Source organism: Cervus elaphus, chromosome 13 (genome assembly GCF_910594005.1).
Source record: "Cervus elaphus chromosome 13, mCerEla1.1, whole genome shotgun sequence".
Lineage (NCBI taxonomy): Eukaryota > Metazoa > Chordata > Mammalia > Artiodactyla > Cervidae > Cervus > Cervus elaphus.
The window spans coordinates 47360856-47381105 of NC_057827.1; the positions used below are offsets into that span (position 1 = coordinate 47360856).

The window sequence follows — 20250 nt, forward strand, 5'->3', positions numbered from 1 at the left end:
AAATTAAAAGACGCTTATTCCTTGGAAGGAAAGTTATGACCAAGTTAGACAGCATATTAAAAAGCAGAGACATTACTTTGCCAACAAAGGTCCATCTAGTCAAGGCTATGGTTTTTCCAGTAGTCCTATATGGACAGGAAAGTTGGACTGTTGAGTGCCGAAGAATTGATGCTTTTGAACTGTGGTGTTGGAGAAGACTCTTGAGAGTCCCTTGGACTTCATGGAGATCCAACCAGTCCATCCTAAAGGAGACTGTTCATTGGAAGGACTGATGTTGAGGCTGAAACTCCAAACTCTGGCCACCTGATGTGAAGAACTCACTCATTTGAAAAGACCCTGATGCTGGGAAAGATTGAAGGTGGGAGGAGAAAGGGACGATAGAGGATGAGATGGTTGGATGGCATCACCGACTCAATGGAGATGAGTTTGAGTAGACTCTGGGAGTTGGTGATGCACAGGGAGGCCTGGCATGCTGTGGTCAATGGGGTTGCAAAGAGTTGGACACTGAGCGACTGTACTGAACTACTGAAGTGATCTCCACATATAGGAGTATGTCTGTAATTTAATAGAATTAGGGCTTCCCTTGTGGCTCAGCTGGTAAAGAATCCACCTACAATGCAGGAGACCTGGGTTCGATCCCGAGGTTGGGAAGATCCCCTGGAGAAGGGAACCCACTCCATTATTCTGGTCTGGAGAATTCCATAGACTGTATCATCCATGGGGTCTCAAAGAGTCAGACAAGACTGAGCAACTTTCACTAATAGAATCATTATAAATAATTCCTGTAGCTAGAATTACTGAATCAAAGATTTAGTATTTGTAATTTTGATGCTGCCAAATTGCAAATTCATGTCACCTGACACAATATCCTTTGCCATTTTTCTACTGCTTTTTTTTCCTTACTGATTGTGTCATGATGACATAAAAATATTCCCTAATTTGTCCATTGACTTTTAACCCAGCTATGATTGTTTTTGCATGGATTCATTTTTTAAAACCTGGTTAAATTTTTCAATCTTTTACTTTATGACTGCTATACTTGTCGTATATTTACAGATTCTCTTCAGTCATAAGTTACAAGAAAATTGTTTATTTTTTTTCCTATTTTATGGTTTCATATTTTTCTATTTAAAAATCTGTAACCCATCTGGAATTTATTTGGTAACATTTGAGGTATGGCTCCAATTTTAATTATGTATTTATTGTTATAGCTAACTACTCTGTTGTCCAAACATTGATAAAAACCCAATGTTTCCAATGATTTGAAATGGGACCTTTTGTGTGTTGTTTAGTCGCTAAGTCACGTCTAATTCTTTGTGACCCCACGGACTGTAGCCTGCCAGGCTCCTCTATCCATGGCATTTCCCAGGCAAGTAGGTTGTCATTTCCTTCTCCAGGGGTTTTTCCCAACCAAGGGATCAAACCCTCATCTCCTGCATTGGCAGATGGATTTTTTTTACCACTGAGCCACCAAGGGAGCAAAATGGGACCTTTAGCATGTGCTAAATCCCTATATATATTTGGATCTACTTCTTAATTTTCTATCTATTTATGTACCAGTGGCACCCTGGTTTGATTTTTTTTTAATGTAACTAAAAGCAACTGTACCTTCAATTTTTAAAAATTTATTTATGTATCTCCTTAAGTAACTCTTTCCTTGGGTCAGTGATCCATGGAAACAAGGTTTCCTGTCTGTGTCTTACAACTTTGTTTACTTTCTCTCAGATAGCTCAGGACTAGATTTTTCTTAGTCTTCCAGGAAAAGAAATTTAGCCTTTACAATCTGAGTGCCATAGTCAAATGAATGGCATAATCTAGGGCTTATGAAATGACCATAGGAGTATCATGTTTTACTTTTCCAAATCCTGATGCATAACACAGTCACAAGCAACAGGCTCTTTGATTTCTATAGCCACTTTAAAATAAAAGTTGTATAATTAATGAATATTTACTCTATAGCAAGTTGTTTAGTTGGGATGCCTTTGATTTCAAGTCATAGCAACAGATTCAAACAGCCTTCCAGAATAAGGAAATGCATGAACTGCAATAAGTAGTTCTCAAAGAGCAGGGAGATGGATAGGCAGTGTCAGTATCCTGGCCGTGTCATTACAGATCCAGGCTCTTACCATTTTATGTTCCTCCATCCTCGGTCGTTGGCTTCATTCTCAGGCTGATGGAAAAATGTCTTCGGCATTTCCAAGTATCCTCTCCAGACATGACAACACCTTGAGAAAGAAGAGATAGCATCTCTTTTTGTTCTTTTAGGCAAGGAAACATTTCCCAGAAGTCTCCCATGTATGACTGGTCAGAATTTGGTGACTTTCCCATTTCCAAATCAATTACTGACAACAGGAATGTGATCACCTTAAGGTCAATCAGACCCATCCCTGAGGTGGGTGAAGGTGAGTTCCCACCAAGACACATGGCTGCTTGCAAGAAGGTGAACATCTGCACAAAACCTGGATTCTGGTAGTTACAGGAGTGGGCAATGGAAGCTGATAATGATTCTGCCCCAAGCCCCTCTCTTTTTCTCTCTCCTGACCGGTTCCCTTTGCAAGACATCCAACAATGTCCCCCTTAACATATACTTAGTGTTTGGTCATGTATTAACTGCAAATTACAAAATTCAGTCAACACTCATGGAACTCATATTACATGCCCAATACTATGTGAGGATCTGAGGACTAGAAGAAGGAAGGACAGGGATCCCGATCTCAATGATTTAATGGAGAGGCAGAAAATTAATGAATTTCATAGTGCAGTGATAAGTGCTCTATGTACATAATCTAATGGTGCTATGGGAGTTCTAAAGAATGAATAACTTCATAAGGAACTTCACAGTAAAGCAAATGGAATATTCTAGCTGAGCTTTGAAAGGTAAGTAGGTAATCAAGGAAGAAGGACATTCAGGCAGGGAAATTAGTACCAAGGACCAAGAGGGCATTGGCCTGGCATGCTCAGGTCACTACAAATGTAAGATGGCAGTGAGGCGCTGCTTTAAACAAAGAATGAAGGCACCTGGGGAAGTTTTGGGTCCTGATTAACAACTTGTCTTATGCTGTTTAAGAGACATCATCAGTGGATATCATCCCTAAGAAGCTCTGAGAGAGGTCAAAGCTAATCGTAGCATTCAAACACAAATAGCATCTTATGAATCAACTCTACAGTGACACTAGTGGTGAAGAACCCGCCTGTCAATGCAGGGGACATATGAAATGCAGGTTTGATCCCTGGGTGGGGAAGATCCCCTGGAGGAGGGCATGGCTACCCACTCCAGTATTCTTGCCTGGAGAATCCCCATGGACAGAGGAGCCTGGTGGGCTACAGTCCATGGGGTCGCAAAGAGTCAGACACGACTGAGGTGACTTAGCACACAGCACATTAGAGGTGACAGACCACCTCTCAGAGACCCCCAAATCTTCGTTTCACTTCACAATCACACTTCTTGCAAGTGATATCCATACCAACAATCTTCTTACTTCCATTCAATCCTTAATCCCAACCCTCTAAGTTTAGCGATATGGTGGTTATTCCTGCAAAGCTCACCAGTGGCCTCAAAAACTATAAAAATATAATAAAACCAATGACAACAAAATAACTCCTCTTACATCCCACCTTCCAATCACATGAACTATATATAATTCACAAATTACATTGATTAATACATTTAGAGACCACAGGCACTAAAAGTATGAATTCTTTCTCCCCTCAATATAAAATTAAAATTAAAAGCATTCCTAAGTCATAATCTTTTCCATAGGGACTTCATTTTTTATCATATTCCGTCCAAAAAAATTCCCTTTCTCTGTACCTCTGTGTTATTGCTTATTTAAACACATGCCCACCAGTTGAGTAATCCAGCAATAAACACCCTCATACCTTGTTTGTAGTAGGTAAATGGTGTCCCCCCAAAAGATATATTCCCCCAGAACCTCAGAATACAATCTTATTTGAAAGAAGAGCCTTTGTAGATGTAATGATTCTTAGAGATGGAAATACCAGACCACGTTACCTGTATCCTGAGAAACCTGTATTCAGGACAAGAAGCAACAGTTAGAACAGGACATGGAACAATGGGATGGTTCAAAATTGGGAAAAGAGTATATCAAGGCTATATATTGTCACCCTGCTTATTTAACTTATTTGCAGAGTACATCATGCAAAATCCTGGGCTGGATGAAGCACTAGCTGGAATCAAGATTACCTGGAGAAATATCAATAACCTCAGATACATAAATGATACCATCCTAGTGGCAGAAAGCAAAGAGGAACTAAAGAGCCTCTTGATGAAGGTGAAAGAGGAGAGTGGAAAAACCTGGCTTAAAACTCAACATTCAAAAAACTAAGATCATGGCAACCAGTCCCATCACTTCAGAACAGAATACAATAGAAGTGGGGGGGAGTGGAAACAGTGACAGATTTTCTTTTCTTGGGCTCCAAAATCACTGCGGCCAGTAACAGCAATCACAAAATTAAAAGACACTTGCTCCTTGGAAGAAAAGCTATGACAAACCTAGAAAGCATATTAAAAAGCAGAGACATCACTTTTCCAACAAAGGTCCATATGGCTATGGTTTTTCCAGTAGTCATGTATAGATGTGAGTTGGACCATCAAAGGCTGAGCACTGAAGAACTGATCCTTTGGTGCTGGGAGTCCCTTGGACAGCAAGCAGATCAAGCCAGTCAATCCTAATGGAAATCAACCCTGAATATTCATTGGAAGGACTGATGCTGAAGCTCCAATATTTTGGCCACATGATGCAAAGAGCCAACCCATTGGAAAAGACCCTGATGCTTGGGAAAAACTGAGGACAGGAGGAGAAGGGGTGACAGAGGATAAGATGGTTGGATGGCATCACTGACTCAGTGGACATGAGTTTGAGCAAACTCTGGGAGATAGTGAAGGACAGGGAAACCTGGTGTGCTGCAGTTCACAGGGTCTCAAAGAGTCAGACACGACTTAGCTACTGAACAATAACAACAAGATGTAATGAAGGTAAAGATCTCCAGATGACATGATTCTCGATTAGGGTAGGCCCTAAATCAAACTGATGAGCTTCCCTGTAAGAGAGAAAAACAGAGAATCACAGAGACACGTGGGGAGAACACCACATGAAGATTAAGACAGAGATTGGAGCAATGCTTCTACAAGTCAAGGAATATCAAGAATTATTGAAACCCCCAAAGCTAGGGGAAAACATGGAAACAGATTCTTCCTCAGAGCCTCCAGAAGGAACCAACCCTGCTTGATGGGGACTTCTGGCCTCCAGAACTGTGAGTGAACACTTTTCTGTTGCTTTAAGTCATCCAGTTACAATAATCTGCTATAACCATCCTAGGCAACCAATATATTATTAGGTAACATTTTTGAATTAAAACCAGGGAATTTTTTTATTATAAGAAGACAAAACTCACTCCAATTAGCTCAGGAAGAGAGGAATTTATTTTTAAGAACTGCAATCTCACAGGACACAAAGATGAAAAATCAAGCCTGCTGCTTTTGGATCTGGAAACCAGGGCTGGGATGAAAAGTGACTCTCCATCTCCCAGAGACATCTAATAAGCTCTCTCACATTGCTCCCTCTGTGAGTCATCCCATGCTGTCCCCTGGCTGACTTCCTTTGCTTCATCAGTCTCTGGATATGTGTGGTTCATTAAGGTGTCTTCAGCCCCAAGTCTCTGTAAATTTCAGCTTTGTTCTCCACATCTGACTTTGTCTCTCCAGCATCCTAATTACAAATTGTCAAGTAAGGGACTGGGTTGGCCCGACTTCGTTGTTAGTTGACCCTGACCAGCCATCAGGTGCCCGTCTCTGACCTACTTGCAGCACTTGAGAGGTGGGGCACCACGGCATGAGTGCTGTGCCTCCCAGGCTCTGGGCAAGAACTCCCCCTGCAGAGGTCACAGGAGTGCAGGTGAAGCTTGGCCTCTCTGGTACAATCTGGTCATTTTTCTGCTTCCGTTGCTAGACTGAAAACCCCTCGAGGACAAGAACGTAGGTCTCAGTGACTGAGACATGGTAGATATTCCAGATGAGTTTATTAAATACAAAGGAATTAGTTGAGCTTTGTAGAATTGTATCTATTCAGTAGACAAAAAAAAAGGTAAATGTTTATGCCACTTTCTCTGTTCACTGTTTATGTAACTTTCCTGAAAAAGTGGTCATTTTAAAGCTGACTTCCTTCCCTTAGGTCATTCTTGGAAATAGTAGAGAGACTATCTCTGTTTATTTCATAAAATGACACTCACAAAGCCACACAACTTCATCAGGTCCCTGATGAGTGGATATAAGGTAAACAGTTGTCTGACCTCTTTCTCTCTATCAGTATCTAAACTCCCTAGTCTTTTGGCCCATGCTATGATCTTTCTTGACAGAGAGCTCAGGCAAAGAGGTTGTTTGAGTCATTCTTTGCCTCTCTTTCCTTTTCTTCCCTTTAAAAAAATGGATTTTCCCCTCAAGAGAAGGTCTCTTTTTCCCAACTTATTTTTTTTTAAGTATAGTTGATTTACAATGTTGAATTCTTTTGCATACAGCAAAGTGATTCAGTTCTATATATATATATGTATGTATAGAGACAGAGAGAGAGAGATCTTATTTTAACAATACAATCTGATGGAACATTCTTTCAGGAGCCTGCTTAGGTTTCTAGAAATTTTTCCTTTGCTTTGACTACCACTAGTTTGTTGAGACCATTTCCTAGTAGCCTCTCCCTTGGGTCTAACCTTCTCTAAGTAGACAGTGCTGTGCCAGGGCCTGGTGAAGATAAGAAATAACTAACGGTCCAGAAGACATAAGCTCAGTCACTGCAGAGTTCATGCAGTGTGGAGCACCCAGCAAGGCCAACACTGAGAGGGCCCAGGAATCTTCAGGGCCTCATCTGCATGAGATTTGCAAGTTAAAAGGATCCTGGTCAGGAACCCATTCTTCTCAGGCTGGTGGTTTTCTGATCATTGTTGTACTAATCAGGTGGACAGATTCAGCCTAGGCAGGGGAGGAGGAAGAAAGGTTAATTCCCAAAACCATTCTCTTTCTCCAAGCCCAGCAGCCCTCCTGGCTCATCTGAAGGCCTCCCAAATTGTCATTAGAGCTGCCCCAAAGGAGAAATATTGGAAAAGGAACATATGTAGGAATCTTTTAAAACCCTGCAAGACCTTCACACCACGATTCCTCCTGTGATGAATTACATGTACCGAAACCTAAGTAAAATAACTTGTCCCTAAATTTCTAAATTTAAATATCAATACATATCTTCTCTTCTATGTATGTATCAGCAAGAGGTAGCCATAGGTAGTGTCAAAGAGCTGTGTAGATGGCAGACCCCACACACAAGGGATTATGGGAACACACATACACCACACACAAGGGATTATGGGAACACACATACACCACACACAAGGGATTATGGGAACACACACACATACACCCCACACAAGGCATTATGGGAACACACATACACCACACACAAGGGATTATGGGAACACACACACATACACCACATACAAGGTATTATGCGAACACACACACACCCCACAGAAGGGGTTATGGGAACACACACACACACACACACACACAAGGCATATTATAGCAACACACACACACCAGAGAGATAAATGTCCCAACTGTCCTGCAAGCAGTTCCCAGCTGGCCAAATTTCCAGAGAGCCAAAGCTGGGGGAGGCTGGTGTCCCCAGTATGGGGATAACTGCCAGGGTCCCCATCAGGTAACCAGTAACTGTGATTGACTGTTTCTTATGAGTGAATGGGACCACTGGGCAGTTTGACCAACATTAAGACAAAGCATCACATCTGGAGTCTTGGACATCCACAGGAAAGGCCTTACCCAGAGGAAGCTAACATCAAACACGGGACCTCTCCTCCCTGGAAAATTACCCTTCCATCCCAGCCATCCCTTTCCCAATTCTCCCCTCACCCTGGTGAAAGCTCCCAGGCAGTGTCCTACCCACCCAGCTCACTTCCCGTTCATTCATTCATTCATTCACTCATTCACCAAACATTAACAGGCACCTACTGTGTGTCAGCCACTGTGTCAGGCCCTGGAAAGACAGGAGGCCAGACACAGCCTGCTGGCCAGCCCTGGTGGGGACAGGGAGGCAGGCATTTTCCTGCTCCTCTCATCCCAGGCAGGCACCACGCAAGGCCAGCTCTTCGGAGAACCACGGCTTCTCCATTTCTTCTTCCCAGCGCCTCGCCTCGTGCAGGAGCAGCAGCTCAGAAAATCTTTCTTTTCACTCGCATTATAGGATTTTTTTTTTAAAGCAGCAGCAGCCTTACCTTCCAAGAAGCCTGTGGCTTAGGCTAATATTTACATGTATTTGCATTTCCTTTGTACACACGGATGGGGAAAGAAAGGGTGGGGAAGGGAGTTTGGCTGGGAATGAAAATTCGCCCTGAGCCAATCCTCAAAGTGCTATTGCAATTGCCAATTTAAAATCAAGATGCAACTTGTTTAGCTAAAATTCAGATAATTTCCATCGCTCCCACCCTGACTCTTCATCCCCTGCAAACTTGCAGCTCCTTAGCTGGCCTGTGCATCACTCCCAGTCATATGTGAGGGAGCTATCTTTGGTATTAGTTTTAGATACACTGGAAATTTTCTAATTCTGCAGGATTTGGTCATTTTCAGAGAGCTCTGTGGGCACCCTCTGGTGGCTGACTGAAAATTTTACCTGCAAAAATTGCAGTGGAACTGAGATGGCTCTATTGGGCAGTCGGGCTTTGCGGTCGGACGGGAAACATGGTAAGTTTATTTGCTGTACCTTGTACCACCTCTTTCGTCACACGATGCATGGCTGGAACCGCGGCTCTGTGGCCTGTCAAGAGCATTGGCACCTGATAGAAAGGGCAGAGCTAAGGCACGGGGCCTACTTGTGGGGCAGTTTTTTCAGGACAGCCCGAGTGAGGAGGGTAAGGGTAGCCCTTCCTTGGGCTCTCAGAGGACTCACCCAGGAGGAGAAGCCGCTGCAGGCCAGGCTTGAAGGGCTTTCTTCCCAGACTTCCCGCTTCTCTGCTGCTCCTAGGAGCAGCCATTCCTGAGAATCATCCTGACCTGCGGGAAGGAGCGCCGATGGGAGAGCGGAGGAGAGCAGAGGAGAGGCAGGAAAAAAAAGAAAAACTCTCTCCACCTGAGGATGCCCCCCCAGGCCCTACAATCAGGGATTCTGATGCGCATAGCTTCTCTGTCAACACCGTAAATACCCACACCTGATTTTCCTTGGCTCTTTCTCCAGGGATTTTATTAGTCTCAGGATACCCCCTCAAAGTCAGCTCAGGTGGCCTATATTTTGCAAGAAGAACTGTGATGTCACCCAACCTGCTGGGGGCAAGATTCAAGACTGGAGTTTTCTTACCTGCCCATTGATGCTGGGGAATATTTACCTGCAGCCCCTGTGGTCTCTCTCAGTCACCCCCACCCCGCACTCTATCAGAGGAAACTACTCTTGACCAGCAAATCATGATGAGACCTCTAAAGAGCAAGGTCTTAAGGAAGGGTACGCTTGAGGGTCAGGAGAGTAGCCCCCGTCACAAGTGGGTTCCAGAAGCTGGCAAGAGAACCCAGTGCTCAGATTCCAGTTTCCCTCCACAGGCTTCATTCGGCCCCAATACTACCATTTACCTGGAAACAAAGAGGCGCTGTCTACTGGGAGCAGCGTTCTTTATTGCTACCATTTTTCATTTGCTTTCTTTCACAACCAGGCCCCAGGGCAGAAGGGAAGGCTGGTGAGCGTCAGTCACCCCACACTGACGGGGCGGCCCCGTCCTGCCCCGCTGGGTCTGACAGCACCACTGCAGCAGACAGTGTCTTTGGTGGGCGGCCCAGAAGCTTAGATGTGACTGGAGCAGAGCAAGAAAAAAAACTTTAAAAACCAGTGTGGCCACACCTGTGGGAATAGACAGTTCAACTCTGCTCAGAGCCATCAGCCTGGAGGCAGGGCAGTCTGGGAGCTCCTGCTGAATGTGAGCTGAGCTCATGGGTTTCTCCCTCTAGTCTGTGCTTCCAGCAGAATGCAAATACTATGGCAAGGTTACTGTGTGCCAAGCCCGCGGGATGGAGTGGACAGCGTGCTCACTGCATCAAAAGGCGCAGTGCAGCCACCACCTACCCTAAATCCTTCATGCAGATGAACTCATCAGCCCTGGTGATAACCAAATGAAGGAGGTACTGCTATTCCTCCAGAAAGGAGGACACTGAGACAGAGAAACTAAATAACCTGCCCACATCATGGGTATCATCCATGGAGTCAGGATTCAAGCCCTGGCCATGTGGTTTCAGAGCTGGTGCTTTTAACCACTTCATCCTGTGGGTTCCTTCAGTACATGCTAAGAGCTCATTTATCCTCCACAAAGGCTGCACACAGTATATGACAGCAGTCCCATTTTACTGTTGAGGAAACAGAGTCATAAGTAAGTAAAGTAAGTGTTAGTCGCTCAGTCGTGTCCGACTCTTTGCAATCCCATGGACTGCAGCCCACCAGGCTCCTCTGTTCATGAGATTTTCCAGGCAGATACTGGAGTGGGTTGCCATTTCCCTTTCCAGGGGATCTTCCCAACCCAGGGATCGAACCCAGGTCTCCTGCACTGCACGCAGATTCTTTTACCAACTGAGCTACAAGGGAAGTCCTTGTAGGGTCATAGAGGAGTTAAATAAGGTTGCACAGCTAGCAAGAGGCAGAACCTGAATTCGAATCCAGGCAGCTAGACTCCCGAATCCCAGCTCTAACTGTCACACTCTACCACCTGTCTCCCAGGGCAGTGTTTCAAAGTTCCCACTCGTTAGGTGTTGCAAAATTCCTGCTAGATGTTGGTGAGCATCCCTCTGGCTTTGTGGCCGGACCCAGAGCCCAGGGAGTGGCCCTCCTGCCCCCCTCCACCCCAGCCCCAGAGCTCATGTGAAGAGGTTTCTGGCTCTGAGCACACTGCCCCAGGGATCTCTTCCAGGAGCTTGGGGTTCACTGCCACTTCTGACTAGCAGAGTAACATGAATCTTGACTCTGCCCAGGTAGCCTGGGTCTGTCTATCTGGGGCTTCAGACCTGGGCTGGTGTCCCTCTTTCCCTTTGCCAGATTATTCCAATTACCCTGGAAGCACAGATGTTTAGTTTATGGGCCATAAAGACAGAGCCAGTTCCTTCACTGAGCATCAGGCTCCCCAGGGCTCTGCTTAGACAGTCACTCAGGAAATTGGGGAGAGGGGCTCAACCCCAGAGCTGCTCTGAGGGGGCAACATCCACAGGGTGTTACTGCACTTTCCATTTGCATTAACATTGATTAAATCCAACATTTAGCTATTTGATTAAGAAATGTCTCAGAGAGATTTTCCTCCTTCCTCACTTACTGATCACATTACTGGCCACCTTCCAAAAGAGATCTGGTCTTTGTCTTTTAAGATTTGTATTCTGGCGGGTTGAGTTTTATCAAATGGGATCAACACCCTGACACCAACGTTAAAGTGCCTGGTGCCTGTGCTGGCTGTTGCCCATCTGTCCCTCCAGATCTCACTTCACACTTCTCCGACTGCTCTGTGCGCCCCAGGGAACTGACCTACATAGGGCCATCAACGGGCTCCTGTTCTTCTGGCTTTTGTTGGGCCCACCCAGTGGTCACTGGCAGTAAATAAGTAGGCAGGAGATGGGAAAAGTCAGTGGGGTTTTCTCCCCGCTCCCTTCCTGCTAGGCTACCATGGCTTATCTGTGTCCCTCTACTGAGGCCACAACTCACATAGCCCAGTAACCACTGATAGTTATAAGCTACCCCCAACACTTAATAGCTTAGCTCTGTGGGTAATTCATCTCCGTCCCACGTGGCATAAGCCAGAGCAGCGTGCCTAGGGTTGGAGAATCCACTTCCAAGATGGCTAACAAGTTGGTGCTGGTTATGGTCTGGGCGAGCTTAGTCAGGGCTGTTAGCAGAGTTAACAGTTTCCCAGGTGGGCCTCCACTTGGGGTTGTTAAACTTGCTCCCAGCAAGGGTCTGTGTTCCAAGAGCTAGTGTCCAAGGGAAAGAAATGGAAGCTTCTAGTGTCTTTAAGACCTGGGCCTGGAAACAGCTATACAAACTTCTGCAAGGTTCTACTGGTCAAAGCAATTGCAGAGGCCCCTCTGATTCAAGGTGAAAGACCACAGACCGCACTCTTGATGAAAGGAGTATCAGAGAATTTTATCCGTCTTTAACCTACCACATGATGTTATTGTAAGTGCCCCTCCTATGGCTACCCACTCCAGGATCCACGGCCAGTTTCCTCCCTTTCTCCATCAGAGTGTGGAGCAGCTAGCTCCCCATTAGTGTTCATCCCAGGGTTCTACAGTATCCCTGGTTTGATTTAACTCTGATCACACATTTTTAACAGTCTCTTTATTAAACTCCTCCTCAAAACATCCAGTTGCAGTGTACCCAGGTATTTGGTGGGACCCTGGCAACATTCTTCTGCAAAGTTCCTACTTACCCCCCACAGGAATATCCCCTGAAACCACGTCCTCAAGACCTTTCCTCCGAACTCCCACTAGCCCCCAAACTCCCCACACTCCAGTCTCCTTCCTGCTTTACCCAGTGCTTTCCTTCTGGCCCTTGGGAGACCTCTGCTCAGTCATTAACTGCACAGACTTATCAAAATAATTACTGCCTTCCTGCTTCCAGGGTGCTCCTGGCTTCCTATCCACCTCACCCAGAAAAATGTTAGCACTTTTATAGAAGTCTATAGTCAAATCTAAATCCAAAGAGAAATCCCTAGAGACAGAAATTTGTGACCCTCGAGTTAGGCCAATAAAGGACTCCTTCTGGTCAAGCTAGGCTTTCAGATCACACTTTGATTTTTTTTTGAAAGTCGCTCAGTCATGTCGAACTCCCCATGGACTGTCCATAGAATTCTCCAGGCCAGAATACTGGAATGGGTAGCCTTTCCCTTCTCCAGGGGATCTTCCCAACCCAGGGATCGAACCCAGGTCTCCTGCATTGCAGGCAGATTCTTTACCAACTGAGCTATCAGGGAAGCCCTCAGACCACACTGGCAACCTCCAAACCTTCCTACTTTCAGCCTCCCCGAGACGTTTACCTTGACCTAGGGTCTCCATGCAGAGCTTGAAGATCTATTTTCCTTTCTCTGACTTTTTCATGATGACTCTCATGCTTTCAGTGTGGGAACTATAACTGATAAATTCAGAGCCAAGGCCAAAGGGCATATTTATTGCTCCAATGCCTCATTTCATTCAAAGACAAGTATATTTCCAGCAACTGAGAAGGAACAAAGGTTATATTTCTATGATACTGTAAAAGATAGCATTTTCTGGATTCTTATCTGGAACTCTGATAGTCATGGCATCTGTTATGTACTTAATCAGCAGAGCCAAGAAAGGCAGCACTAAACTATTCCTAAAGCACTTTCTCATCTTCTATTACTTCCAGAACATCTTTTCAATAATTAATTCGTTGAAGAAATATTTTTTGAACACTTGCTGTATGTGGCAGTACTGGGAATAATGATGAACAAAAACAGATTGACGAGAAGACACATGACTCAAAGAATTCCACAAATAAATCTGAGATAACACATTGCAGTATCAGTTTCCTTGTAATATGAGGGTGTAGAGCAGGGAGACAGTGATAATCAGTGAGGTCAGGGATAGGTATCTGTCAGCCTTAAGTTCCACCAATGCTCTTGCCCTCTACCAAACTCAACACTGCCCAGGGATAAAGTGAAACAGCTAAAATGAAAGTGCTAGCCCTGCTGCTTGTAGCCCTGAGCCGCTAAGCGCTTAAGACCTCCACCTACAGCAGCCCTGTCAGGTCCCTAGTCCAACACACCCACCCTTTGAGATCTCGGGCACCCTGGGCACCACTCCTGTCAGTGGCAGGCACATGGAGTCCGTCTTGGTAAGAGGCTTCTTCTGAAGCACAGTGAAAGTTGCACCTTGTCCGGGTCTGCCTCATGATGTCTACCTGTTGCCATGTGAAGCTACCCAAGGCCTCTCATCCAAGCAGCCTCTACCCCATTAACTGGGATGCCTCAGGGTAACGTTGCCAGAGATGTCGGTGGCATATCTGGCTCAACTCTTTGCCCAAGTCTTTTTTTTTTTTTTTAATTTTTTTTAAATTGAAGTGTAACTGACTTATAATGTTACATTAGTTTCAGGTATATAGAAAAGAGATTCAGTTATACATACATATATGTTCTTTTTCAGATTCTTTTCCCATATTGCTGTTGCTGTTTGGTCACTAAGTCATATTCAACTCTTTGTGACCCCACAGACTGCTGCCTGCCAGGCTCCTCTATCATGGAATGTCCCAGGGAAGAATACTGGAGTCTTTTCCCATCTAGGTTATCATAAAATATTGAATAGAATTTCCTATGCTATACAATAGATCCTTATTAGTTACCTATCTTATATATAGTAATAGGTATATGTCACTCCCAAGCTCTCAACTTATCCCTCCCTGCCTCTTTCCCCCCAGGTATCATAAGTTTGCTGCTTACATCTATGACTCTATTTCCGTTTTGTAAGTAAGTCCATTTGTATCAACTTTTACATTATACATATGTGATATCATATGATATTTACTTAATAATATGACAATATCTAGGTTCATCTGTGTTGCTATAAATGGCATTATTTCATTCTTTTTCATGGCTGAGCAATATTCCATTGTGTGTGTGTGTGTGTGTACACACATATACACTACATCTACATCCATCCATCTGTCAATGGACAATTAGGGTATTTCTAAGTCTTGGCTATTGTTAATGAACGTTGGGGTGAACGTGTCTCTGAATTAGAGTTTTCTCTGGATATATGCACAAGTCCAAGTCTTTAAAGAACTGGGCTTTAGCCTTCCCTTAGTTCATGTGCAAATAGAAGTCTTTCTACCATGAGTCTGGGCATTACTATCCTGATATTTAGTTTTAGTTGCTCCTCTCCTTAAAGCTAATTATGCGTAAAAGTATACATTTAGGCAGTATCCAAGGTTCTCTGGGCCCATGTTCACTCTTTCTCCTAAGGAGAACCAGGTGCAGTGGGCAGCCCCCAGGGATTCTATGTTCCCTAGACACTGCCCATGTTACTACAGCACATACTCCACTAAATCCTGCCCTTCCCTGCTCCTCCCTGCTTGTGTGTGCAGGATGTGTGTCTGCCTCACAGCTGAGGCCTACGTGTTAGGATGAATGTTCCCATCTGAGGATGCTAGTCTAGTCAGGCAACAAACAGTCACCTGTTTGTTGAGTGAGAAACATGTGTCATGAGTGAGAAACATGAGTCAAAGTTGGATTTAAATGCTGGTGCTGCCACTTAACCAGGTATGTGCTTTGGGGCACCATCCTGAAACAGCCTTGGTTTCTTCATCAACCAAAAAAAAAAAAGAGATAATCATTTCCACCTTCCAAGAATAAATAAAATAACCACCGCCCTAGGACACTGCTGGGAGCCCAGAAGGTATTTGACAAATATCACTTCCGCTTCTGTTCTGACAAATCTGCTACAGCCGAAGACCCTTCAGCTAAGGCGATACTCAGCCATCTGCCTTAAGACTAAAGCAAAGGTGCCAATCATGAAAAACACACTACATTTGCTGAAGTAAAACACACTTCCCCAGAGTGAAGGATGGCATCCTGAACACTTTGGAGGAAAAGAAGTCAGATCCCACAAAGAACACCAGGGTGTGGGCTGAGTTAGGATTTCAGGTGCAGTTGGATGGTGGAGGGGGAGGCCTGCCAGATCAAAATTGTTTTTGTTGTTCAGCTGCTAAGCTGTCCGACTCTTTGTGACCCCATGGACTGCAGCACGCCAGGTTTCCCTGTCCTTCACCAGCTCCCAGAGCTTGCTCAAACTCAAGTCCATTGAGTCAGTGATGCCATCCAACCATCTCATCTTCTGCCACCCCCTTCTCCTTCTGCCCTCAATCTTTCCCAGCAACAGGATCTTTTCCAATGCCAGATCTAAGAGATTCTGTTAATCCTGAGGGAGCAAGTGTGGATATGGGAAAAGTTTTGGATAGAGTGGGCCCACCACCCTAAAATGCTGCAGTGACCTTGACTCAAGTCAGCCAGGCCATGCCCGCCCCCATTCTGTGAGGAAAAGGATGGAGCAGCACAGACAAGGACCCGACATTCCTAAAATGAGTGAGCTAGTGCCACGCCACTTCTGCGACCAGAACAGGATCTGTGAAAGAGTCTGACATCACTAACAACACTGACAAATGGGCCTTCATGACTCTCCAAGCTGAGTCCAGAGGCAAAGAGCCTCCTCCCCCTGCCTGGCTTGGAAAGAGGCGGCGAGAGGCAGCATCCTCAGGGGCTCAGCACAGCGGGCTGGCCTCCGGAGCATCTGAATACATATGTGTTGTTCTGTGCACCCAGATGACAAGACTGCCTCTCCTTGGGTGACCTTGCTGCCAGCAGCGTCTTTGTTAGCGCATGGACTTTCATCATATTCAAAAGAGTCTACATTTGAAAGAAGTTAAGCTGAAGGAAGCTGGGAAAAAAGGATTCAGAGAAGGCCTGCTGGGGTAGCACAAACCTTCAGCCAGGTTGTCACCTGGGACCCGAGTGGATAGTACACAGAGGAGGCTTTTTCTCTGACACACACTTTTCCAAAAGCAAGGCTCACCTGAATCACCATGATCATCGTCACCATTATTGAAAGTTGACCATCTGCCCAGAACTCTCCAGAGCATATCACATCTCTTGCGGAATTTGACTCTCACAACCACTCTGTGAGGTAAGTGTATCTCTATTATCACCAGCCCCGGGTCATCCTTGTTAATAACTGATAAAGCTACAATTCTCCATTTATGAAGAGTAATGAAGAAAAGGGCTTCCCTGGTGCTTAGTGATAAAAAATCCATCTACCAATGCAGGAGATGATGGTTTGATCCCTAGATCAGGAAGATCTCCTGGAGAAGGAAACAGCAACCCACTCCAGTATTCTTGCCTGGGAAATTCCACGGACAGAGCCTAGCAGGTTACAGTCCATGAGGTTGCAAAGAGTGGGACACAACTCAGCAACTAAACCAACCAACCAACAACGAAGAAAAGTACAGCATCTTCGAATCAGAGTCCCCTCAGGATAAGGACTTCAAAGTTATAGACTCTGAAGGGATCTTCAAGCCACCCCAGTCACTCACTCCAGGTTCCTCTCTCTCCAAGGACAGGAAGGATGGGTCCCTAGGCCCTCAGTGAAATATCACCTCTATACTGTGCTCTTCCCTGTCGGCACACACTGTAAATTATATTCGGGAGGTTTCCAGTACTGCCTTCTTATCCTATCTTCTTTTATATATATATAATTTAATTATTTACTTAATTTTGGTTGCACTAAGTCTTTGCTGCTGCATGTGGACTTTTTCTTTGTTGAGGTTCATAAGTTTCTCACTGTGGTGCCTTCTCTTGTTGCACAGTATGGGCTCTAGTCCCACAGGCTTCAATAGTTGTGGCATGCTGGCTTAGTTGCTCTGCGGCATGTGGAATCTTCCCGGACCAGGGACGAAACCCGTATCCACTGCAGTGGCAGCCTAGACTCTTATCCACTGTACCACCAGGGAAGTTCCTTAATCTCGTCTTCTTATTTAGGAAGATCAGAGCAAGATCCAGCCCCTTGTATAACCTGTGATTCACATGTGCCCCGTGCTCAGAAGAAAACCACACTGGATTTACTGTTCTGCTGTCACTGCCTTGAAATTCTTACTAAAATTTTTAACAAGGGATCCTGTATTTTCATTTTGCAAGGAGCCCCACAAATGTCATAGCTGGCCCTGGACAGAGTTTTAGGGTTAGGGCAGGGAGAGGCAGCCATACAAACCACAGTATCGTGCCTGCTCCCTCTTCCGTAAGTGGGCTGCCTGGTTAGAATACTGCATGTGATGAAGTGCACTGATGTGACCCCCTTCCAACAAATGCAGATGAAATAGTTACTTGAAATGTGTCACTATGACAGAAGTTCACTGGTAAATCTGTTTTTTCAAAAATTTAACTGTATGGTACCTGGTTCCAATTGCTAAAGCCAGCCACCATCTCTCCCAGGTTTTACTGGATTTCATAAAAACCACAAAGAGCTTGCCACCTTTTCCTCATCACTGCTGAGTTCAGGAATTTCAAGTGTACAATCATAGCAATTATCACAATTTTGTACAGATTTCCACAGCAAGACAGAGGGTCATAAGGAAGAAAATGAACACTGTTTGCTGTCCAATTATGAGGAGCATGTACGAACAGGACTAGAAGCCCTGATGTCAAGAACTCTTGTGTTGATCCTACCCTACACTTCTGGACATGCTTTAACAGATAAAGAGACAACAAGCCTTATTCATTTTCCTAGGGCTGTGATCCCCTGAGATAGTCCTTGTTTTTACCCAAAAACAAACAGGAAAATATGAATAGGGAATCTGTGTTTGTGGAGACTTCAGTTCAGTTCAGTTCAGTCGCTCAGTCGTGTCCGACTCTGCGACCCCACGAATCCCAGCACGCCAGGCCTCTCTGTCCATCACCAACTCCCGGAGTTTACTCAAACTCATGCCCATCGAGTCAGTGATGCCATCCAGCCATCTCATCCTCTGTCGTCCCCTTCTCCTCCTGCCCCCAGTCCCTCCCAGCATCAGGGTCTTTTCCAATGAGTCAACTCTTCACATGAGGTGGCCAAAGTACTGCAGTTTCAGCTTCAGCATCAGTCCTTCCAATGAACACCCAGGACTGATCTCCTTTAGGATGGACTGCTTGGATCTCCTTGCAGTCCAAGGAACTCTCAAGAGTCTTTGGAAGAGGACTCCACAGTTCAAAAGCATCAATTTTTTGGTGCTCAGCTTTCTTCACAGTCCAACTCTCACATCCATACATGACCACTGGAAAAACCATTGCTTTGACCAGACGGACCTTTGTTGGCAAAGTAATGTCTCTGCTTTTTAATGTGCTATCTAGGTTGGTCATAACTTTCCTTCCAAGGAGTAAGCGTCTTTTAATTTATGGCTGCAGTCACCATCTGCAGTGATTTTGGAGCCCCAAAAAATAAAGTCTGACGCTGTTTCTAGTGTCTCCCCATCTATTTCCCATGAGGTGATGGGACCAGATGCCATGATCTTAGTTTTCTGAATGTTAAGCTTTAAGCCAACTTTTCACTCTTCTCTTTCACTTTCATCAAGAGGCTTTTCAGTTCCTCTTCACTCTCTCATAAGGGTGGGGTCATCTGCATATCTGAGGTTATTGTTGTGAATGGGACTGGTGATAGAAGCAAGCTCTGATGCTGTAAAGAGCAATATTGCATAGGAACCTGGAATGTTAGGTCCATGAATCAAGGCAAATTGGAAGTGGTCAAACAGGAGATGGCAAGAGTGAATGTCAACATTCTAGGAATCAGCGAACTAAAATGGACTGGAATGGGTGAATTTAACTCAGATGACCATTATATCTCCTACTGTGGGCAGGAATCCCTTAGAAGAAATGGAGTAGCCATCATGGTCAACAAAAGAGTCCGAAATGCAGTACCTGGATGCAATCTCAAAAACGACAGAATGATCTCTGTTCATTTCCAAGACAAACTATTCAATATCACAGTAATCCAAGCCTATGCCCCAACTAGTAATGCTGAAGAAGCTGAAGTTGAACAGTTCTATGAAGACCTACAAGACCTTTTAGAACTAACACCCAAAAAAGATGTCCCTTTCATTATAGGGGACTGGAATGCAAAAATAGGAAGTCAAGAGATATCTGGAGTAACAGGCAAATTTGGCCTTGGAGTATGGAATGAAGCAGGCCAAGGCTAATAGAGTTTTGCCAAGAGAACACACTGGTCAGAGCAAACACCCTCTTCCAACAACACAAGAGAAGACTCTACACATGGACATCACCAGATGGTCAACACCAAAATCAGATTGATTATATTCTTTGCAGCCAAAGATGGAGAAGCTCTATACAGTCAGCAAAAACAAGACCAGGAGCTGACTGTGGCTCAGATCATGAACTCCTTATTGCCAAATTCAGACTTAAACTGGAGAAAGTAGAGAAAACCACTAGACCATTCAGGTATGACCTAAATGAAATCCCTTATGACTATACAGTGGAAGTGAGAAATAGATTTAAGGGACTAGATCTGATAGACAGAGAGCCTGATGAACTATGGACAGAGGTCCATGACACTGTACAGGAGACAGGGATCAAGACCATCCCCATGGAAAAGAAATGCAAAAAGGCAAAACGGTTTTCTGAGGAGGCCTTACAAATAGCTGTGAAAAGAAGAGAAGCAAAAAGCAAAGGAGA

General features: G+C 44.8%; 1 protein-coding gene across 1 annotated transcript in view; it reads right to left on the reverse strand.

Annotated features, from left to right (window-relative positions):
- LOC122706419 overlaps window positions 1-16630 on the reverse strand; it is a 149978-nt gene extending 133348 nt beyond the window's left edge. The window contains exons 1-7 of the mRNA XM_043921559.1: window positions 16523-16630; window positions 13819-13897; window positions 9754-9852; window positions 8964-9067; window positions 8778-8850; window positions 8030-8210; window positions 2127-2225 (exon numbers count right to left, since the gene is read on the reverse strand). Of these exons, the coding sequence (XP_043777494.1) occupies window positions 2127-2225; window positions 8030-8210; window positions 8778-8850; window positions 8964-9067; window positions 9754-9852; window positions 13819-13897; window positions 16523-16630 (743 nt within the window). The remainder of the gene's footprint in view (window positions 1-2126; window positions 2226-8029; window positions 8211-8777; window positions 8851-8963; window positions 9068-9753; window positions 9853-13818; window positions 13898-16522) is intronic.
- Window positions 16631-20250: the final 3620 nt, after the last annotated feature.